This window comes from Podarcis bocagei, assembly GCF_964188305.1.
Source record: "Podarcis bocagei genome assembly, chromosome: 18".
Taxonomy (NCBI): domain Eukaryota; kingdom Metazoa; phylum Chordata; class Lepidosauria; order Squamata; family Lacertidae; genus Podarcis; species Podarcis bocagei.
In genome coordinates this window covers 2,229,928-2,253,871 of record NC_138144.1, presented here as the reverse complement: position 1 = coordinate 2,253,871, position 23,944 = coordinate 2,229,928, and the positions used below count along the sequence as shown (strand labels likewise).

The following is a 23,944-nucleotide window of genomic DNA, read 5'->3' as shown; positions in this document are numbered from 1 at the left end:
CAGTCACCAGTCTGGCTGCCGCATTCTGGATTAGTTGTAGTCTCCGGGTCACCTTCAAAGGCAGCCCCACGGAGAGCGCATGGCAGTAGTCCAAGCAGGAGATAACCAGAGCATGCACCACTCTGGCAAGGCAGTCTGTGGGAAGAGTACGGCCATCTTCTTTGGCCACTGTGAGGATGGAGAATCAGATGAGCTCCCTTGGGCCTGATCCTGCTAAAGGACGCTCCCTGAATTTCCCGTCCATTTAATCATCGCACAAAACACTCCTTTCCAGTAGGCAAACTTTTAATTCCGTTTTTATTTTTAAAGTCACCAAAAATCGCCGGGCGAGATCATTCCGCGATGCAAAATAAAAAAAAATCAACGTGGCGGATAGAGAGTTGGCAGAGTTGAGACCCCACCCTCGCTTACCCGCCCCTCCAAGAAAAGGCATCAGTTAGTTCCCTTGTGTAAACATGGTGTTACAAACGTATTTTCCTGTTTATTAAACGACAACAGAGTTATCAGTAGGTTATATTAAGACAACGAGGGGAGACTGTACACTCTGCGTGGAGACCCGGTTTTCGAGATTTAAGAAAAACAGATCGCACGTGGCTCCGAAGGTGGATCTGCGACGCTAGAAGAAAAGCAAGTTTTTTTTCCTGTTTTGGGGGAGAGACAGAGATCTTGAACGTGGGGGGCATGGCGTCGAAAAGACTACAATTGCCAGGGTTCCCTGGGGTCAAGAGAAAAGAGGAAAAAACACGCCAGTTTTGTGGGTCTCCCTCCTAGATTTCGAGGAAGTATTTGGCGAACATTTACCGCCTTGGCTTGGTACGTAAAAAAAACCACACACACAACCGCAACACCCCCAGTGTGAGAAACGTGGACCCCCCCCAAAAAATCCAAGTCTCTCCTTCCAAGGAGTTAGGTAGGTTTGTTTCGTATAAATGGGGGGGGGGGAGACCTCTCCCCCAAAATGAAACAGGAGAGTCCAGAAACTTGGCTTTACACTGGAGCAACGAGATGGGAAAGCAATGTGGTGTTGTTTTTTACATAATTTGGCAACCAAGCAGAATTGGAACCCGCCGCTTACAGCTCAGAGGTTGCTAAGCACCCCTATTTGCAAGCGCTCCCCCCTCCCCGAGAGATGGGGGGTCCGAAGAGGCCACGATCCAGGCACTTCACTGCCAACTCGGGGAGGTGGGGCGATCACCCTAATTCCGCAGGCATCTTCTAAACACTCGGATGCTCTTTCGACACCCCCCCCAAAAAAACACCCCGTAGGAGAAAGGGGGTGCGGGAATTCAGGAGAAAGCGCCCTAGTAGTGTTCCTGCCGGGGGGGCCAGCCTTTGGCATTTTTTTTGGGGGGGGGGTGGAGCTGCAAAATAATCGTAATAATTGCAGGTGTTGATTTAAGGTGGTCCAAAACATCTGGTTGGGAATGCCTGCTTTAGGGTATTGCAGGTGAACGTCTGAGCGATTCTCTACCTGTGGGTCCCCAGATGTTGTCGGACTACAACTCCCATCATCCCTGAGCCCTGGCCTTGCTAGCTAGGGGTGATGGGAGTTGTAGTACAACAACATCTGGGAACGTTGAGAAAGGCTGATTTGAGGAAACCGTGGGCCGGGCTTGGAACGCCAGGAAGCGGGCAGGTGGAGGAGACGGACGGACGACACACCTTAAGGGGTCTTTGGGGTCTGAATCTGGGGGGGCTGCCCACATCCCCCCCCAAAAATTCGTAGTGTGCGAGAGGAATGGCTCCATTTGCAAGATATGCAGGAACGTCTCTGTTTAGGAGAGAGGCGATGTGTGTGGGGGGGGGCGACGACTGCCGCCCTGGCCCCACGGTCAAAGATGGAGCCCATCCTTATCTGGGGTGGGGAGGGGGGCAGCCAAATTCCTTGCCCCCCGTGCAAAACAGGCTGGGGTTGCGGCTTCTTGAGATGAGAGTCGCCGCCCCGTAAGGAGGTTTTCGGACCCCCGCGAATTTTGCGTTGCCCGGTGCAAGATTTCGCCGCGAGAAGTTCAGAGTGTATTTACAAGACGTTGGTCCTTTCGAGTAAGAAGGGGAGGAACGCCCCCCCTCCTCAAGTGTAAACAAAACCACACACCCCGTAGCAAGGAAAATAAGAGCAAAAATCAAGTTACGACGGGAGGGATTATTATTTTTTTCGCAATCTCCGGTAAGGCACATGTCGTTAAAAGACCGCTGACGCTAAAGTCTGCACTGGAACTTTAAGGCAGTTCTGAACTTCTCTAAACAGCCCCCTCGAAACCGAGGCATCTTGGGAACTATAGTTCTCCTCAGGGTGGTGTTGTTAGGCAAGCCCTATTCCATTTGCAGGGCGGTTTAATTATCTTGCCTAGGGAATTCGCTGGGGACTGGAGGGAATCGGAGTCTCCTAAGCACACTGGGCGCCCCCGGGAAAACTACAGTTCCCGGGATTCTTTGTGAGAAGCCAGGGCGGCTTAAAGGGGGAACGATACCGCTTTGAGCGTTTAGTGGACCTAAAAGACCACCCTGCTTTTTAGCCCTGCCCCAATTCCTGCTCCGTCCCGTAAAAAAGAGTTTTCACATTCGTAGTTTCCACCCAGCTGCCCCCCCCCAATCGCTCTGGGTCTTTTGAGAAACCCACGTACCCCCCAGGAAAGTTCCTGGTTAATGCATTCGAATTCCGCTCCTCAAAGGGGGGAGCAGAATAGCTAAGGCGAGACAAGGAAACAAACGGGCGCGTTTTGATTCTGGCAAGGCGTGGGGAGGCGAAAATGAGCCCCCCCCCGCCAAAAAACACACACAATGCAGTTGTTTGCAAAAAAATAAAAACAGCATGCCCGCGCCACACATTTAAAGCACGACGATGCCACTGCATAAACAGTTTGTGGCTTCCCCGAAAGTAATCCTGGGAGTTATAGTTCGCGAAGGGCGCCGGGAGTGGTTCGGAGGCGCCTGTATCTCCCCGCACCCCACTACCGTTCCCGGAATCCCCCTCCAAGAGGCGCCAACCGGCAAACTGAAGCTCCACAAAGGGAACGCAAGGGGCCTGCAAGCAACCCCCGGCGCCCTCCGCAAACTATAACTCCCAGGATTCTTTGGCGGGGGTGGACGGGGAAAGCCATGGAGGTTTGAAGCGGTCCCACGGCATTTTAAATGGACAGGGGGGAAAAAGGAAAGCGAAATTCTGGGGTGACATACAGCGTCTGCTGGTTCCAAAATGAAATTTTCGACCGAGGGGCCCAGTTCTGGAGAGACGGTTGTGCTGGGAGTCGGAGCCAAAAGCCGGGTGGGTTTCCAAGAGGGGGTAAAGGCAGGAGAAGGCCCCCACCCTATAGGCGCCGCCACCCAGTCCTGTGGGGATCAAGGCTGCTGTGATATTTGGGTGGATGAAGCTTAAGTGCTATTCAGGATTTGTGGGGCAGACCCAGTTCACCCCACTGCTTTCTGCTTATTGTGTGGGTGGCTGGGGGTCGCGGCTGGCGGCCACAGGTCCGATTCAGCTCCGAAGCGGAAAGGCGAAGCTTTGCTGAGTTGAAACCTGCCGGGATGCGGTCCGTCAGAACCGAGGAGCCCACTAGCATTTTGGGGTTCCCAGGCCAAACACAAAGTCTTCCTCGTCTAGCTCAGGTAAGCTGGCGTTTGGGACGGGAATGAGTAGCAGGTAAAGCATCGAAAAGACATACACAGCCCCCAAAGTCCTCAACCGATCAAGACTTCCAAGAAAAGCAACCCTCTGTTCCCCCCGTGGAGTTAACATTTCAGCGTTTCCCCCTGTCGCCCCGAAACAAATCCCTGCATGCAGAAATTGAGCACAGAGAGATATTTTGGTTTTCCACCTGCGGGGACTTCCTCGGTTTTTCGCGCTTCCCCAACAACGTTATCATAAATTCTCTCTCGCCGTTGTGGCCTCAAAGGAATGGCAGAGAACGGGCAATGCCGTTCCTGGGCACATAACAATAAAAATAAAATAGTAATAATCAAAGGCTTCTCTCTCCTCCTCTCACAACTATTTGCATGAGCGGAGGCTCCGGAAAATGCAAAAAAGCCCGCAGGCGAAGAACGTGGCGGTGATCCGCTTCTCTCTTAGGAAAAAAGGTTGACCACGAAGGCAGATTTTTGGAAGGTTTAAGGATGTGACTTTCCCCCCTAGGCCTGTGTCATTCATCCATTGGCAAAAAAGTGAGGATGGACACAATGAGAATAAAGGAATAGATATGGCAGCCCGCATCCCTCAAGGCAAACTAGTCAAATGTTGGCAAGAGCCGCGCTTCCTGCAGTTCCAAACCAGCAAGGTCCTCCAAATTGAGATTATTTGAAACAAATTGAGAGAGATGGAAAAAAACAACAACAGGGAAAAGACGAACGTCTTGCATGTTAATTCTTCCACCCGGAATGATTTTTAAAATCCGCAAAAACTGCAAGATGTAAAAATAAAAATTTGCACAGCGATCCGGAAAAAAAAAAAAACGATCCGGGCGCAAGTCTGACGGGAGCTGGTTTCGAACTCACGGCCACCGGCCTCCGGGAGGGTAGTTGGGGACGGTCGGGTATTCAGGGAGGCTGTTCCCGGAGAAATTACTGAACTGGGCTTCCCGGCTCGGGGGGTCCCGCCACGACCCGGTCTGCCACTCGTCCTGAGCTTTCTGGAAGCTTCCGCCGCCGCCGCGGTAAAGCCGGTGGACCTGGTTTCAGAGAGGGAGGGGAGTTTAAAAGGCAGGTTGGAACGGAGCACCACGAACTCAAAACCCCGCGGACAGTGCTTCCGGGAAGTGCAGAGAACTACAGAATATTCCCCGCTACCAGTTAAAAATATTGTGCATGCATGCACACACACACCATAGCTGTCAACGTTTCCCTTTTTTTAAGGGAAATTGTGGTGCTGTGGGTGAAGCCACAGAGCCTAGGGCTTGCCGATCAGAAGGTCGGCGGTTCGAATCCCCGCGAAGGGGTGAGCTCCCGTTGCTCGGTCCCTGCTCCTGCCAACCTAGCAGTTCGAAAGCACGTCAAAGTGCAAGCAGATAAATAGGTACCACTCTGGTGGGAAGGTAAACGGCGTTTCCGTGCGCTGCTCTGGTTCGCCAGAGGCGGCTTGGTCATGCTGGCCACATGACCCGGAAGCTGTACGCCGGCTCCCTCGGCCAGTAAAGCGAGATGAGCGCCGCAACCCCAGAGTCGGCCACGACTGGACCTAATGGTCAGGGGTCCCTTTACCTTACACAGATGGCCACTGTTGTAGAAAACTGGGGGGGGGGGGTGATCTTTGCTGCCACAAGGGACTCTGAGTCCCCTAATCTATGACTGGTCTGAGAAAGGATGGAGGCAGCTTTCGGTGAAAGCAAAGAAGATTTTTATTTTTCTGATGCAAAAATAGTGACATGAGCGCTGCAACCCCAGAGTCGGCCACGACTGGACCTAATGGTCAGGGGTCCCTTTACCTTTACTAGAAATACAGAACTATGAAATGATTGTGAGGTTTAACAAGTTAGCTGTTTACACTTGGGCAACTTTTCCGCTGTGCTTTATTGGAAGGAGAAAAACGACCGTTTCCTTAACAGCAATTTAAACAAAACCTCGCTTACCCGCAGAAGGCATACCAGCATCACCAGGGCCGAAAACGTGAACATGATCGCCGGGATGAGCATGATTACAGCAGCGCCGATACTCGTACCAAAGAACGTCACGGCCGCAAGCCAACCGCTGGAAGGGAAGAAAAGGGCATCTGGTCACTGCTGAATGGGGAAGCTTGCATTCTGGCGCAGACCTTCTCATAAAAGCTTCCGGGCTCTGATTTTCAACAGTTCCCTGGGGGCAAGGCCCAAACGCGGGGTCTTCCTAGTCTAGCTCAGGTAAGTTGGCATTTGGGATGGGAATGAGTAACAGGGAAGCATTAAAAAAAAAATACTGTATTTTTCACTCTATTAGACGCACCAGACCACGAGACGCACCTAGTTTTTGGAGGAGGAAAACAAGAAAAAAAAATTCTGAATCCCAGAAGCCAGAACAGCAAGAGGGATCGCTGCGCAGCGAAAGCAGCAATCCCTCTTGCTGTTCTGGCTTCTGGGATAGCTGTGCAGCCTGCATTCGCTCCATAAGACGCACACACATTTCCCCTTACTTTTTAGGAGGGGAAAAGTGAGTCTTATAGAGCAAAAAATACGGTACACAGCCCCAAAACGTTCCCAAAGTCCTCGACCGATCAAGACTTCCAAGAAAAGCCGCCTCTTTCCCCCCTGGAGTCAACATTTCAGCGTTTCCCCCGAAACAAATCCCCGCATGCACAAATTGAGTGCAGATAGAGAGAGGAGACGTTCTGGTTTTCTGCCTGCGGGGACTTCCTCCATTTTTAGCGCTTCCCCCACAATGCATCTTGACTTGTCACTCACCGCTGCGGCCTCAAAGGAATGGCAGAGATCGAGAACGGGCAATGCCGTTCTTGGGCACGTAACAAAAAAAATAAAAATAAGAATACCCCAAGGCTTCTTTCTCCTCCTCTCGCAACTATTTGCATGAGCGGAGGCTCCCAGAAATGATGGAAAAAATGGCGCAGACCTTCTCATAAAAGCTTCCTGGCTCCGATTTTCAACAGTTCCCTGGGGGCAAGGGGAGCTGGCACCGTTTGCAAATCAGTAAGCGGTGCAAATCCTATGCATGTCCCAAACCTGCTTAGGCGTCCGTCTGTCTGTCCTAAAAGCACCTGTCCGGCTCAACAAGGCTTGCTCTGGACTAGAGGCCCATTATAACCCGTGAGATTTTGTTCTCTTTCTCCTCTTGGAAGGAATATTATTTGTGGTGTGTAAAGAAGAATACGCAGAGAGTGAGCTGATCTATGGGACTCTCTTGCCTAACCCAGAAAGACAGCTCCTTAAGATGTTCCAGAATGTGGCAGCTAGACTGGGGACTGGGAGCGACGGCCGGGATCACATAACACTGGTCCTGAGAGATCTGCAATGGCTCCCAGGACGTTTCCGAGAACAATTCAAAGTGTTGGTGCTGACCTTGAAAGCCCTAAACAGCCCAGTATTTCTGAAGGAGCGTCTCCACCCCCATCGTCCAGCCCGGACACCGGGGTCCATCTCCCGAGGGCCTTCTGGCGGTTCCATCCCTGCGAGAAGCGAGGTTACAGGGAACCAGGCAGAGGACCTTCTCGGTGGTTGCGCCCACCCTGTGGAACGCCCTCCCACCAGATGTCAAGAAAATAAGCAGCTATCTTATTTGTAAAAGACATCTCAAGGCAGCCCTGTTTAGGGAAGTTTATAATATTTAATGCTGTATTGTTTTTTAACACTCGATTGGGAGCCGCCCAGAGTGGCTGGGGAAACTCAGCCAGATGGGCGGGGTATAAAGAATAAATTATTATTATTATTGTTGCCATCGCATGTATGAAGATCGATCAGGAAATATCCGCTTGCAAACACGTTGATTTTCAACTCAGCACGGTCAAAGTCCGGTTGGCCGGCATCCCACAACTTCAACACAATGCGAGGAGAGGACCTTGCTTGGGGAAGCAAGACTCTCTTCCTCTAGACGGGTCTGGGGTGCTCCCATGAGAGATATCGCGGGGATTCGTGCGGCCCTGGGAGATCTTGTGAGAGCCAGAGCACACAGGAGTTGGGTTCTGAGTATGGTCGTACCTTGGATTCCAAACGCCTTGGCACTCGGACGTTATGGCTCCTGAACGGCGCAAACCCGGAAGTAAGCATTCTGGTTTGCGAACGTTCTTTGGAACCCGAACATCCAGTGGGGCTTCTGATTGGCTGCAGGAAGCTCCAGCAGCCAATCGGAAGCCACGCCGGACGTTTGGCTTCCAAAAATGGTTCGCAAACCGGAACACTCACTTCCGGGTTTGCGACGTCCGGGAGCCAAAACGTCCAGGAACTTTGCCATCCGACTTCCAAAGTACGGCTGCGTATCCTCAATCTTTTCAGAAACGAATAAACTTACCACGCTCCCCAGCCGCCGATGCCGACGGCTTGAATGACGGTCAGGACGAACTGGGCTCCGAAGACGAAGAAGAAAGCCATGAAGTTAAAAGAGCTGTCCGACCTGCGGGAGGAAAGGGAAAAGAGGGAGGATTCAGCGGAGTCCGCAAATGGATGAAAACACTACAGAGAGAGGGCCTTCTCGGTGGTGGCGCCCGCCCTGTGGAACGCCTTCCCGCCAGATGTCAAGGAGATAACAATTGGACTTTTAGAAGACATCTGAAGGCAGCCCTGTTTAGGGAAGCTTTTAATCTTGGATGTTTTATTGTATTTTTAATAGTCTGTTGGGAGCCGGCCGGAGTGGCTAGGGAAGCCCAACCAGATGGGTGGCGTATAGTTAGCACATTTTTTGCTCTAGAAGACTCACTTTCCCCCTCCTAAAAAGTAAGGGGAAACGTGTGTGCGTCTTATGGAGCGAATGCAGGCTGCGCAGCTATCCCAGAAGCCAGAACAGCAAGAGGGATCGCTGCTTTCGCTGCGCAGCGATCCCTCTTGCTGTTCTGGCTTCTGAGATTCAGAATATTTTTTTTCTTGTTTTCCTCCTCCAAAAACTGGGTGCGTCTTGTGGTCTGGTGCGCCTTATAGAGCGAAAAATACGGTAATAAAAATTGTTGTTGTTGTTAAAAGTTTGATGCCTTATTGTGATTTCACAATTTGTTGGCTATAACAAAAAATAAGAACGGAAACTAGCCAATAATCCTTGCCCTTCCACAACGCGTGCAAAAGTTCTTTCGGGAATCGGGATGATAAAAGGTTTAGGGAGGGTAGGAAATATTTATAGGATACATGAAAAATCATTACATAGACAGATAATCGGTTTAGGAGGCTGCAAGTTTAGTTCGGCAGTGTTTTAAGTTAGAATTAAGAGATCAGGAGAGGATTAGAGAAAGGTTTGGGAAGGGGAAAATAAGAGGAAAGAGGGGAAGGGAAGTCCTACATTTTCCTTTCCCGCCTGAATATGTAAGAATTTTGAAATGTAATAGAAATGCAAATAGACAGAAATAAAAAAGTCTCCCCGGGGGTTCAGAAGGGCTGCGTCCTAGCCGGATGGGCGGAGAATAAATAATATAAAATAATAATAAATATTATTAAAAGTTTCATGTTTTATTGTGGTTTCATAAGGCGAGTGCGGAAGACGCCGCTTCTGAACGCCGCAAGGAGAAAGGAGCCAGTTTCTTGATGGACTAGATTTCTCCTTGCAGAGAGGTTTTTAAAACCACAACAAAAAGGAGCCCAGCCACAGGGCTCTTAGCAACATCAGTCCTGGATATTTGGGGGGAGATAAATGCAGGTGGAGGGACGCAGGTGGTGCTGTGGGTTAAAACACAGAGCCCAGGACTCGCCGATCAGAAGGTCGGCGGTTCGAATCCCCGCAATGACGGGGTGAGCTCCCGTTGCTTGGTCCCTGCTCCTGCAGTTTGAAAGCACGTCCAAGTGCAAGTAGATAAATAGGTACCACTCCGGCGGGAAGGTAAACGGCGTTTCCGTGCGCTGCTCTGGTTCGCCAGAAGCGGCTTAGTCCTGCTGGCCACATGACCCGGAAGCTGTACGCCGGCTCCCTCGGCCAGTAAAGCGAGGTGAGCGCCGCAACCCCAGAGTTGGCCGTGACTGGACCTAATGGCCAGGGGTCCCTTTACCTTAAATGCAGACGGACGGGCCATTTACCTAAAGGCTTTGTAGACCGGCCGGAACCAGCAGACATAACCGCAGGGGCTGAAAGCGAGGAGCCAGAGGAGTGCCAAGCCGAAGTTTGCCCCGGAACCTCCAGCGATCCACCAGGCCAGGCAGGCGATGAGATTGACGCCCAAGGTGATGCAATAGACTGTGGAAGACGGGAAGGAGAAAAAAAGGGGAAGAAAATAAATGTCTTAAGGCAATAGAAACGGGTTTGGATAGCTCAGTTGGCTGGGCGTGGTGCTGATATAACGCCAGGGTTGCGGGTTCGATCCCTTTACGGGACACAGCTGCAAATTCCTTTTTCTATTTTATATATATATATAATTTTTATGGGACGCGGGTGGCGCTGTGGGTTAAACCACAGAGCCTAGGACCTGCTGATTTGGTGGTTCGAATCCCCGCAATGACGGGGTGAGCTCCCGTTGCTCAGTCCCTGCTCCTGCCAACCTAGCACTTCGAAAGCACGTCCAAGCGCAAGTAGATAAACAGGTACCGCTCCGGTGGGAAGGTGAACGGCGTTTCCGTGCGCTGCTCTGGTTCGCCAGAAGCGGCTTCGTCCTGCTGGCCACATGACCCGGAAGCTGTACGCCGGCTCCCTCGGCCAGTAAAGTGAGATGAGCACCGCAACCCCAGAGTCGGCCACGACTGGACCTAACGGTCAGGGGTCCCTCTACCTTTACTATAAGTTTTATTTTTATTTTTGCACATGTTTTTCAAACATAACACCCCATCTTATACAACAGAACAAACCGTTGGCTATCACAGCCTAGGACTTTTGTCAACAACATGGGTTTGCTGACTTTTTCTCTGATTTTGCATTTTATTTTAATCCAGTGGGGGGGGGGGAGTATTTGATCCCCAGCTAAATTTGCCCTCTGACGAAGAAATGGCCAGTCCCTCATTTTAACGGTAGGTTTATTGCAGCCTTGAGAGACAGAGTAACAACAGGAAAACCCCCAGAAAACCCAGAAGACAAAAGTCATGTAACTTGAATCGAAAACTATCTTTAGAAAGATTTTTCCTCCTAAAAGCATTTTATTTTAAAAATCCCGATTTAAATTTTTAAAAAATCCCTTATTTTATTTACTTAAAAAATAAAAATCATTGATTTTTATCCACCCCGAATGTCGTTTTTCCCCCCAGGGAGAAACTTACAGATCCATAAGTGATAGATCCGTCTCACCAGCGTCTGATGATCGATGGGAATCTCGTCGGCAAAGTTCTGGTAGAAGCACGGTTTCAGCGGGATGAATTTGGGGAGCGGAGGGAAGTTGTTGACTTTCTCTGGGAAAAGAACGAGAAAAACCAAAGTGGGGAAAAGTGGTTTTTGGGTTTGCGAAACGGCGCTTTCGCCGCCGGAAGGTTAAGCCGGCGGCTCAAAACTCCCCGAAAGCACAACAGATAGGAGGAGCTGTCCATTACAAACTATGTACAGTGGTACCTTGGGTTAAGTACTTATTTGTTCCGGAGGTCTGTTCTTAACCTGAAACTGTTCTTAACCTGAAGCACCACTTTAGCTAATGGGGCCTCCTGCTGCCGCCAGAGCACGGTTTCTGTTCTCATCCTGAAGCAAAGTTCTTCACCTGAAGCACTATTTCTGGGTTAGCGGAGTCTGTAACCTGAAGCGTATGTAACCTGAGGTACCACTGTACAGTGGTACCTCGGTTTTCGGGTGTCTCAGGAGCTACTGATTGATTGTGCGACTGCAGAAATGGATAAAAGCCCTCCCATCCGAACAGCGACTATCATCAGTGCAGGGAAGGAAAAAATAATTATTTTTATCATCCAAAATACTATCTTATTTATTTTACAGTACAGTGCATTGATGATTGCTTTCATTTAATGGATCAATGGTCTCGTTAGATGGTAAAATTCATGTTTTAGGGGTTGTTTTTAAAAGTCTGGGACGGATTAATCCGTTTTGCATGACTTTCTACGGGAAAGCACGCCTTGGTTTTGGAACGCTTTGGTTTTGGAACGGAATTTCCGTAACGGATTAAGTTTGAGAACCAAGGTACCACTGTATTCTGTAGGAGACGTGTATATTTCAGCCCGGTGAACAGCAGGCCTTTTTGCACAATTCTCAAGACACACACGAGCCCAACGGGCGTCCGAAGTGGCCTGAGAATCACAGGGTTGCAAGAATGATCTAGTCCAACCCCCTGAAATCAAACACTGTTTTTCAGACCGGTAGGGCGGAAGGCTCAAAACCGTGCCCGTGAATCTCGTTACCTGCCATTTTGTCCTTCGGGTGTTTCCCACGGGGCGGTTTTCAAGTCAGAGTCGACCCTACGAGAGAGAAAAGACAAAAATTCTGAGCCTCAGCAAAACATTTCTCGTTTCTTCAGGGCAGAGGACACCCCCCTAAACAGAAAGAAAGTTAACTCGGCAAAGACACAAAACAGCAACACAGCGTTTCATTGACCCCCGAACTGACGCGGCAGCTAAAAAAGCCAATGCAATTCTGGGCTGCATCAATAGGAGTATAGCATCTAGATCAAGGGAAGTAATAGTGCCACTGTATTCTGCTCTGGTCAGACCTCACCTGGAGTACTGTGTCCTGTTCTGGGCACCACAGTTCAAGAAGGACACTGACAAACTGGAACGTGTCCAGAGGAGGGCAACCAAAATGGTCAAAGGCCTGGAAACGATGCCTTATGAGGAACGGCTAAGGGAGCTGGGCATGTTTAGCCTGGAGAAGAGGAGGTTAAGGGGTGATATGATAGCCATGTTCAAATATATAAAAGGATGTCACATGGAGGAGGGAGAAAGGTTGTTTTCTGCTGCTCCAGAAAAGCGGACACGGAGCAATGGATCCAAACTACAAGAAAGAAGATTCCACCTAAACCTTAGGAAGAACTTCCTGACAGTAAGAGCTGTTTGACAGTGGAATTTGCTGCCAAGGAGTGTGGTGGAGTCTCCTCCTTTGGAGGTCTTTAAGCAGAGGCTTGACAACCAGATGTCAGGAGTGCTCTGATGGTGTTTCCTGCTTGGCAGGGGGTTGGACTCGATGGCCCTTGTGGTCTCTTCCAACTCTATGATTCTATGATCTCCTTTCGGTCTCCTCTTTTCCAGGCTAAACGTACCCAACTCCTTCAACCGTTCCTCATCAGGCTTGGCTTCCAGAACCTTCTGCACACCTACCGGCCTGTCAACACCCTCCTTTAAATTGTGGTGTCCAGAACTGGGCACGGGACTCCAGGTGTGGTCAGAGCAAGGCGGAATAGAGCCAAGACTATGACTCCCCTTGATCCGGACGAGTTAGAAGAAAGAAGATTCCGACTAAACAACAGGAATACAGTGGTACCTCGGGTTAAGAACTTAATTCGTTCCGGAGGTCCGTTCTTAACCTGAAGACCACTTTAGCTAATACGCAACGCCGGAGCACGGTTTCTGTTCTCACCCTGAAGCAAAGTTCTTAACCCAAGGTACTATTTCTGGGTTAGCGGAGTCTGTAACCTGAAGCGTCTGTAACCTGAGGTACCACTGTAACTTCCTATCGTTTGGCAGTGGAACAGGTTGCGGAAAGAGGGTCTTCGGTAACTGGGGTTCCCTCCCAATTTGCCCACCCGATACATGGGACACAGGTGCCGCTGTGGGTTAAACCACAGAGCCTAGGACTTGCCGATCAGAAGGTCGGCGGTTCGAATCCCCGCGATGACAGGGTGAGCTCCCGTTGCTCGGTCCCAGCTGCTGCCCACCTAGCAGTTCGAAAGCACCTCAAAGTGCAAGTAGATAAATAGGTACCACTCCGGCAGGAAGGTAAACGGCGTTTCCGTGCGCTGCTCTGGTTCGCCAGAGGCGGCTTAGTCCTGCTGGCCACATGACCCGGAAGCTGTACGCCGGCTCCCTCGGCCAGTAAAGCGAGGTGTGCGCCGCAACCCCAGAGTCGGCCACGACTGGACCTAATGGTCAAAGGTCCCTTTGCCTTTAAACTCCGATACGCAGCTGGTTAACGCGGCCACGCTCCGCGGAAACCAGCCACAGCCTCCTCCTTTCATCCGGGCAGACAGAAGACCCCTTTGTCCTGGGTGCCTTTTTCCAAAAAGGACCCAGGGAAAGTAATACAAAGAGGCTTGTGTGTCTGTCTCCCTGCCATTTTTTAATTTTTAATTTTTTGCCAAGCAAACAGGAGCAGCTCTGCTAGAGGGTGGGAGGGCTGAATCCTAGCATAAAACCTCCAAACCGCAGAGAATATTCTATTATTTCGAACAGAGGCATTCCTCCAATGGGGGAGACGAATGACGACAAAACAGGTTTCTCTTAGGAATGAATGGCTCCCCGAAACTGATTCATCCCTCCATCTTTTCCATGCGGTAAAGGGAGTGTATCTCAAATTTGCCACCCGCCAACGTCTAGGGATCCCGACTCAGGAGAAGGCTGATTTAAGACAGCTGCACAGCTATTGCACTACGAATTTGGTGCGCTGGACATTTCGGAGACTTCTGGGGGTCAACAAGGATCCCAAAGCGCAACAAAAGCTCGCTTGTTGTTGTTGTTGAGTCGTTTATTTGTGTCCGCCTCTTCGTGACCCCCTGGACCAGAGCAGGCCAGGCCCTCCTGTCTTCCACTGCCTCCCGCAGTTTGGTCAAACTCATGTTTGTAGCCTCGAGAACACTGTCCCACCATCTCGTCCTCCGTCGTCCCCTTCTCCCTGTGCCCTCCATCTTCCCCAACATCAGGGTCTTTTCCAGGGAGGCTTCTCTTCTCCTGAGGGGGCCAAAGTCTTGGAGCCTCAGCTTCAGGATCTGTCCTTCCAGTGAGCACTCAGGGCTGATTTCCTTCAGAATGGAGAGGTTTGATCTTCTTGCAGTCCATGGGACTCTCCAGAGTCTCCTCCAGCACCAGAATTCAAAAGCATCCATTCTTCGGCGATCAGCCTTCTTGATGGTCCAGCTCTCACTTCCATACATCACTGTTGGGAAAACTGTAGCTTCTTGTCCCACATAGAGATTTCTCAGGAGACAGATGAGGTGATCAGGCACTCCCATTTCTTTAAGAACTTGCCATAGTTTGCTGTGGTTGACACAGTCAAATGCTTTTGCGTAGTTAATGACGCAGAAGTAGATGTCCTTCTGGAGCTCTCTAGCTTTCTCCATAATCCAGCGCATGTTTGCCATTTGGTCTCTGGTTCCTCTGCCTCTTCTAAATCCAGCTTGCACTTTTGGGAATTCTCGGTCCACATACTGCTTAAGCCTGCCTTGTAGAATTTTAAGCATAACCTTGCTAGCGTGTGAAGTGGGCGCAATTATGCGGTAGTTGGAGCATTCTTTGGCACTGCCCTTCTTTGGGATTGGGATGTAGACTGATCTTCTCCAATCCTCTGGCCACTGCTGAGTTTTCCAAACTTGCTGGCATATTGAGTGTCAGCATATTGAGTGTTTATCCCTGCGTAAACCGCTCGCCGATGTAGCTGCCAAGCATCGCCTTCCCACCCCAACTGTTTTTCTGCTTAAAAAAGGAAAGGAAAGGTCTATTCGAGATATCCCAGTTTCCTGCCATCTCGGATGAATGAAAAACATCCCTTGCCAAAGTCGCGAAAGCCAAGGCAACACCCGTCACCCGGAAAACGGCATGATCAGGGAACGCCATTTCAGTTAAATCTGTTTTAAAAGGACTATTTTATTTTTACTATACAGTAGTACCTCAGGTTAGAGGGACGCGGGTGGCGCTGTGGGTTAAACCACAGAGCCTAGGACTCGCCGATCGGAAGGTCGGCGGTTCGAATCCCCGTGACGGGGTGAGCTCCCGTTGCTCAGTCCCTGCTCCTGTCAACCTAGCAGTTCGAAAGCACGTCAGAGTGCAAGTAGATAAATAGGTACCGCTCTGGCGGGAAGGTAAACGGCGTTTCCGTGCGCTGCTCTTGTTCGCCAGAAGCGGCTTAGTCCTGCTGGCCACATGACCCGGAAGCTGGACGCCGGCTCCCTCGGCCAGTAAAGCGAGATGAGCGCCGCATCCCCAGAGTCGGCCGTGACTGGACCTAATGGTCAGGAGTCCTTTAGTACCTCAGGATAAGTACTTAATTCGTTCCCGAGGTCCGTTCTTAACCTGAAACTGTTCTTAATCTGAAGCACCACTTTAGCTAATGGGGCCTCCTGCTGCTGCCGCGCCGCCGGAGCACGATTTCTGTTCTCATCCTGAAGCAAAATTTTTAACCTGAGGTAATATTTCTGGGTTAGCGGAGTCTGTAACCTGAAGCGTATGTAACCTGAAGCGTATGTAACCCACGGTACCACTGTACCAGGATTCGGCTACTTTAAACAGCCACAGAGAAAAGTTCGCAAACCAGAACACTTACCATATTTTTCGCCCTATAGGATGCACTTTTCCCCCTCCAAAAATGAAGGGGAAATCTGGGTGCGTCCTATGGGGCGAATGCAGGCTTTCGCTGAAGCTTGCAGAGCGAGAGGGGTCGGTGCGCACTGACCTCTCTCGCTTTCCAGGCTTCAGGAAGACATCCGCAGCCTAGACAGCCTGCGGGAGTTCCCGCAGGGCTGTCTAGGCTGCGGATAGCAGCCTGCTTCCCGGAGCGCCGGGCGCCCTGAAAGCAGAGCGTCCGGCGCTTCGGGAATTCCCGCAGGGCTCCCTACGCTGCGGATAGCAGCCTGCTGCGAGGGGCGCCCTGAAGCAGAGCGCCCCGCCCGCCGGACAGACATCGGCCAGCCCCACAAGCTCGGGGGACAGCAAGGAGGCGCAGCGCTGCCATCCCGCTGTTCCTCGACCTGGTTCGGTTTCCCCGACCTGGTTTTGGGGGGGAAATAAAGGGAAATTTTTTTCCCTTTATTTCCCCCCCAAAAAACTAGGTGCGTCCTATGGGACGAAAAATACGGTACTTCCGGGTTTGCAGTGTTTGGGTTCCAAATTGTTTGAGTCCCAAGGCGTTTGAGAACCAAGGTACCCCTGTATGTTCATACAAGACAGAAAGCCTGTTTAAAAACGGGAAGCTTTAAAGGAATTACAGCAGCAGATGTCACACCCCTAAGGATAAAATTAACTCCCCGCCCACTCTGAATCAACCCTTCTTGCGACAGCTTTTCCACGACTGCGAACCCAAGATTCAAGATAACCAAGAGAGCAAAAATCAACCGTTTCGTTTGCAGGCAAGCCGCGCACATTTATCTATAGCAAGCCTTCGCGCAGCCAAAATGTGGCACCTGCTCCCACAGGACTGAGAAATGGCCACCAATTCGGATGGCTTTAAAAGATGGGGACAAATTCACGGAGAAAGAGGAGGATGTCAGCTCCGACAGCTGCGTCCAAAAACCCACCAAAATCCTGTTTTCTTGTTGCTACCCTCCAGACCTCTCGGTATATTAAAGGAGTTTTCTCATTACTCCCCCAGAAAATGGAGTTTTTAGCCCAAGGCCTCCCAAATTTTTCTACTGGGTAAAGCACTGACTTTCCTATGGGCTTCCGGTGCCTAAAATTTAGCTCCAGGATTTGGAGCTGAGTTTAGTGTCCTGATTAGACTCAGCTGGTTCAATTAAATAAAATAACACCATCTGGTTCAATTCAATTCAATTCCCTCTACTTATTCGCCTGCTCAACTCGCCCCGATGTTTTGTCCCTCTAGCTGGGAACGAAAACCCTCAAAAGCTGGGGCTAGGATCATATGCCTGGCTAAGGGAGCTGGGCATGTTTAGCCTGGAGAAGAGGAGGTTAAGGGGTGATATGATAGCCATGTTCAAATATATAAAAGGATGTCACATAGAGGAGGGAGAAAGGTTGTTTCCTGCTGCTCCAGAGAAGCGGACACGGAGCAATGGATCCAAACTACAAGAAAGAAGATTCCCCCTAAACATTAGGAAGAACTTCCTGACAGTAAGAGCTGTTTGACAGTGGAATTTGCTGCCAAGGAGTGTGGTGGAGTCTCCTCCTTTGGAGGTCTTTAAGCAGAGGCTTGGCAACCATATGTCAGGAGTGCTCTGATGGTGTTTCCTGCTTGGCAGGGGGTTGGACTCGATGGCCCTTGGGGTCTCTTCCAACTCTAGGATTCTATGATTCTACTTTCTCCCCAAATATGGTGGTAGCAAATGAGATTCAGCGTGGTTTTCTGGCTTTGGGGAGTCAGCTGTTTTCAAGCATGCGGCTTGCAAGGAGTTAGAAGTTTGTTCCAAATCACAACCAGTTCCTGGAAGCACCGAGGATCGACTTGCATTGCAGACTTAATAATAATGATAATATTTAAAATCAAGACTTTAGAAAATCACACGAGCTGTCAGATTTCCCCTTCTCCTTCCAGAGAACTGGATTTTGGTCTGGCAACCGATTTGCAGAACTCGCGGAGGAAGCCGTGACTCAGAAACAAAATTGCTCATCCTCTTGACAAGAATGTGCAACACATCACTTTGACCGGATACGGCAGAAAGGTATCTTCTTAGATTTTCTAAGTGAGATCCAAACTCAACTCACGACATCAATATCACCTCCAGAAAGCCGTCCTAGAGAAGACTCAAGTCAACATAATCTCCCCCAACTGCTTGTTTTTACGTATTATCCATACACACCATATATATATGCCTGGTGCTTCGAAAAGCAGTAAGCACTTGATGTTTAAATAAATGTTAGCAGCATTAAATACGTATTTTTCGCTCTATAAGACGCACCAGACCACGAGACGCACCTAGTTTTTGGAGGAGGAAAACAAGAAAAACAAATATTCTGAATCTCAGAAGCCAGAACAGCAAGAGGGATCGCTGCGCAGTGAAAGCAGCAATCCCTCTTGCTGTTCTGGCTTCTGGGATAGCTGCGCAGCCTGCATTCGCTCCATAAGACGCACACACATTTCCCCTTACTTTTTAGGAGGGGAAAAGTGAGTCTTATAGAGCAAAAAATACGGCCTCAGTTGTTGAAAGTGTAACTAAAAAACTAGCAAAACCGACTGTTGCATATCAAACACAATGCACCACAGCAAAAAACCAACTAAAGCAAATATAAATATTGCTGCAAAGTCAAGTCTAGCAAATGTAATTGCACTATTTTATGAGCTTTTCTCAGGGCACAAATAGAACTTAATTAGTAATAGTAATAATGAAAATGAAAATGATGGTGATTTTTTTTTGTTTGTCTGTTTGTACCCAGCCACCTCTGGGCAGCTTCCAGCATAAGTGAAAACATACCCAAATCTACTGTTGCATAGCAAACTCAATGCACAACTGCAAAACCAACTAAAGCAAAAGCAATTATTGCTGCAAAGTCAAATCTCACCAATATAATTGCACTATTCTATGAGCTTCTCTCAGGGCGGTGTACTAATATAATAACAGTAACAATGATAATGATGACAACAACAAAACAATAGTAACATTAATGACAACAACAATAATTATTATTTACAACTGTTGCACAGCAAACTCAAAATGCACTATTTTGCAAAACCAACCAAAGCAAATGCAATTATTGCTGCAAAGTCAAATCTAACCAATATAATTGCACTGTTCTAGGAGCTTCTCTCAGGGCCGTGTACAAATATAATAACAGTAACCACGATAAGGATAATAAATATTTATTAAAACATATTATAAAACATAGCAAAACCAACTGATGCATAGCAAATGCACTGCTACAAAAACCAACTAAGAATGGTAACAATGAAAATGACAACAACAATAGGAATAATAATGACAACAACAGTAATAAATATTATTAAATACCCCAAACCAACTGTTGCACAGCAAACTCAATGCACCACTTTGCAAAACCAACTGAAGCAAATGCAATTATTGCTGCAAAGTCAAATCTAACCAATATAACTGCACAAAAATAATAACTGTAACAATGATAAGAATGACAACAATAAATATTATTTACATACCCAAAACCAACTGTTGCACAGCAAACTCAAAATGCACCACTTTGCAAAACCAACTGAAGCAAATGCAATTATTGCTGCAAAGTCAAATCTAACCAATACAACTGCACAAAAATAATAACAGTAACAATGATAAGAATGACAAGAACAACAATAAATATTATTTACATACCCCAAACCAACTGTTGCACAGCAAACTCAATGCACCACTTTGCAAAACCAACTGAAGCAAATGCAATTATTGCGGCAAAGTCAAATCTAACCAATATAACTGCACAAAAATAATAACAGTAACAATGATAATAATGAAAATGACAACAACAAAACAACAACAACAGTATAATAAAAGCAAATGCAATTATTGCGGCAAAGTCAAATCTAACCAATATAACTGCACAAAAAATAATAACTGTAACAATGATAAGAATGACAACAACAATAAATATTATTTACATACCCAAACCAACCGTTGCACAGCAAACTCAAAAGGCACCACTTTGCAAAACCAACTGAAGCAAATGCAATTATTGCTGCAAAGTCAAATCTAACCAATATAATTGCACAAAAATAATAACTGTAACAATGATAATAATGATAACGACAACAACAAAGCAACAACAGTATAATAAAAGCAAATGCAATTATTGTGGCAAAGTCAAATCTAACCAATATAACTGCACAAAAATAATAACTGTGACAATGATAAGAATGACAACAACAACAATAAATATTATTTACATACCCAAAACCAACTGTTGCACAGCAAACTCAAAATGCACCGCTTTGCAAAACCAACTGAAGCAAATGCAATTATTGCGGCAAAGTCAAATCTAACCAATATAACTGCACAAAAATAATAACTGTAACAATGATAATAATGATAACGACAACAACAAAACAACAACAGTATAATAAAAGCAAATGCAATTATTGCTGCAAAGTCAAATCTAACCAATATAATTGCACATAAATAATAACAGTGACAATGATAAGAATGACAACAACAACAATAAATATTATTTACATACCCAAAGCCAACTGTTGCACAGCAAACTCAAAATGCACCACTTTGCAAAACCAACTGAAGCAAATGCAATTATTGCGGCAAAGTCAAATCGAACCAATATAATTGCACATCTAACCAATATAATTGCACAACAACAGTATAATAAAAGCAAATGCAATTATTGAGGCAAAGTCAAATCTAACCAATATAACTGCACAAAAATAATAACAGTGACAATGATAAGAATGACAACGACAACAATAAATATTATTTACATACCCCAAACCAACTGTTGCCCAGCAAACTCAAAATGCACCACTTTGCAAAACCAACCGAAGCAAATGCAATCACCCCTTGCAAAGAGGAATTGCAATACCCTGGGAGCTCCCAGCCCAGCCCCCCTCCCCTTGCACACGCGCCGGGCGTGCAACACGCGCCCTTTGCCCGGGCTCCTGGTGCAAGCCCCGCCCCCTCCTCCCCAGCCAGCCAATCAGCGGCGTCCCCGGGCCTGAGGGCGTTTTGGGAAGCGGGAGCCGCGGCTCCGGGTCCGTTACCTCCGCCGACGCCTCGGCCAGCATCTGCCGCCGCCGCCAACGCCGCCCTTCGCTCTATTCCCCCGGCCCTCCGCTTCGCCGCGGTGGCCTCTGGGAGTCGTAGTTCTGGAGGCGGCTCCCCTCATAGGGCGGCGCGGGAGGCCGGACTGCAACTCCCGTCGGCCACCGCGGCCGGTCACGGGACGGCCGTCGGCTTGCGGGCGCCTAGGGAAAGAGAGAGGGGGAAGAAAAGAACATAGACTTTTCTTGTAGAGTCGCACGCGGGGACGGAGTTCCGGGATTCACGCGGAGCCAAAGAAGTCCGACATACTGTGAAATTTTGGAACAAGGAGGAGATAAACTGGAATTGCAGAGTTTTGAAAAATTAAAAAAACAAAGTGAGAGAGTGGCTTCATTATGATCAGATAATGGAGGCATATAATTTAGATAAGAAAATTGGCTTCCAGGTGGAAAAATCAAAATTAGAAACAGAACTCTTAGAACCCAAAATAAAAAAAATTCCTTCCAGTAGCACCTTAAAGACCAGCTAAGTTAGTTCTTGGTATGAGCTTTCGTGTGCATGCACACTTCTTCAGATAGCAAAACTAAGAATTTGTCAAGAATGTATAACCTGCTGTTGAAATGGAATACTCAGGATGAAATGGTTAAATCTGCTATGATTAAATGGGCACAGGATGTTGGACATAACATAATGATGGCTGACTATGAACAGTTGTGGACCACAGGTATGAAGTTTACGGCATGCAATGCCTTAAGAGAGAATATTATGAAAATGATGTACAGGTGGTACATGACCCCAGTCAAGCTTGCAAAAATCTACCATTTGCCCGATAATAAATGTTGGAAATGTAAAGAAACGGAAGGTACATTTTTCCACCTTTGGTGGACGTGCCCAAGGATTAAGGCTTTCTGGGAGATGATCTATAATGAAATGAAAAAGGTATTTAAATATACCTTTCTGAAGAAACCAGAGGTCTTTCTCCTGGGCATGGTTGGCCAATTGGTGCCAAAGAAAGACAGAACTTTTTTTATGTATGCTACAACAGCAGCAAGAATACTCATCGCGAAGTATTGGAAGACACAAGATCTACCCACCCGGGAAGAATGGCAGATGAAGGTGATGGACTACATGGAATTGGCAGAAATGACTGGCAGAATCCGGGACCAGGGAGAAGAGTCGGTGAAAGAAGACTGGAAGAAATTCAAAGACTATTTAAAGAAATATTGTAAAATTAATGAATGTTAGAAGGATGTTGGATAGAAACTAACTGGTTTCCATCTGTAATGCTTTAGGAGACATGAAAAAAAAAGATTCACAAATGGGTAAAAGCTTAATGGTAAGGATTTGCTGAACTAACAAACTGAATTGGAATACAAGGAGGGGAGGTGTGAGGAGGTCTGAGGAAATAAGTGTACGGAAGTTATGTTATTGAAAATTAATGCGTGTTTTTAATTGTTTTTTATTTCGTATGTTTATTTTTCATTTTTTGCTATATCTTAAAAACTTTCAATAAATATCTTTAAAAAAAAAAAAGGAGGTCCAAGACTTAAGCCCAAAACAATATAAAAGCCTTATTCTATCCAGTGGCATCGGGGGTTGCCCCGGGTTCCTCCCTCTTGTGGGCGAGGAAGTGCTATATTCGTAAAATGAGGTGAGCACGTCTTGATTTTTCTTATCTCTATGAAAGGAGAAAGCAAGGGGAAAGGGAGGCTACGGTGTCTCGGTTGGGACAGAATGGCTGGAATGCAAAGTAGCCTTAAGCACAGGCAGCTAATCTATTGGAACTCATATGTAGCTTGCAATAATCTAAAGCAGGCATCCCCAACCTGCGCCCCTCCAGATGTTGGTTTTTTTATATATATAATATTTTATTAGGTTTTATCGATAGAAAAGTTTAGAAAAATACAAAAGCAAAACAGATACAAGATACAAAAATACAAGATACAAACATACAAACATTAAACACAAAACAGGAAAAAAGAAAAAACACATATAAAAGAAAAACAAAATTCCCCTCTTTCTTAATCTCTCATCTTTAGTTAACTTATTTTCCTGACTTCCTCACGTCTCCCATTTTTGTATCCCTTTTGGCCCTCCAGATGTTTTGGACTACAACTCCCATCATCCCTGGCCACTGGTCCTGTTAGCTAGGGATCATGGGAGTTGTAGTCCCAAAACATCTGGAGGGTCGCAGGTTGCGGTGCCTCGCCTAAAGCCTTAGCGCCGTGCTTTGTGTGCAACAACAACGATACGCTGTATTGGGATCAATGCCGATTGCAAAAACTAATGCTTCCTTATTTATACCAACAAAAAACAAAATTTGCACAATAGTTACAAATTTGGAACTGCCTACCCCTTCACATCAGGCATGAACACAATGCTTTATTCATATATTTTTTTAATGACACACATATTTTCTTTCTAAAATATAAAATTGTATTGACTGATTGCTTTTACAGATTTATATCCCATGTTTACAAAAACACACCTAACCATCTACAATTAAAATCTATGTAAAGGTAAAGGGACCCCTGACCATTAGGTCCAGTCGTGGCCGACTCTGGGGTTGCGGCGCTCATCTCGCTTTATTAGGACTAAGCCGCTTCTGGCGAACCAGAGCAGCGCACGGAAACGCCGTTTACCTTCCTACCGGAGCGGTACCTATTTATCTACTTGCACTTTGACGTGCTTTCAAACTGCGAGGTTGGCAGGAGCAGGGACCGAGCAACGGGAGCTCACCCCGTCACTGCGGGGATTCGAACCGCCCACCTTCTGATCGGCAAGTCCTAGGCTCTGTGGTTTAACCCACAGCGCCACCCACGTCCCTAAAATCTATATATTCTACTCTAAAATAAAGGGCCTGAGATAATAAATGTAAATTTACAGCAAGGTTACCAGATTTTTCCCCCAGTGAATCTGGGGATACTTTTCAACTTT

General features: G+C 47.6%; 1 protein-coding gene across 1 annotated transcript; it reads right to left on the bottom strand.

The window, feature by feature from the left end:
• Positions 1-267: 267 nt before the first annotated feature.
• Positions 268-21,153, bottom strand: SCAMP4 (secretory carrier membrane protein 4). The gene is made up of 7 exons (XM_081178066.1): positions 21,007-21,153; positions 11,868-11,924; positions 10,791-10,919; positions 9,624-9,780; positions 7,921-8,022; positions 5,559-5,676; positions 268-4,661 (listed from the first exon to the last, which is right to left on the bottom strand). Exons 2-7 carry the CDS (start codon positions 11,872-11,874, stop codon positions 4,485-4,487), a joined length of 690 nt encoding a protein of 229 aa, XP_081034192.1. The 5' UTR covers positions 11,875-11,924; positions 21,007-21,153; the 3' UTR covers positions 268-4,484.
• Between the last annotated feature and the right edge of the window lie 2,791 nt (positions 21,154-23,944).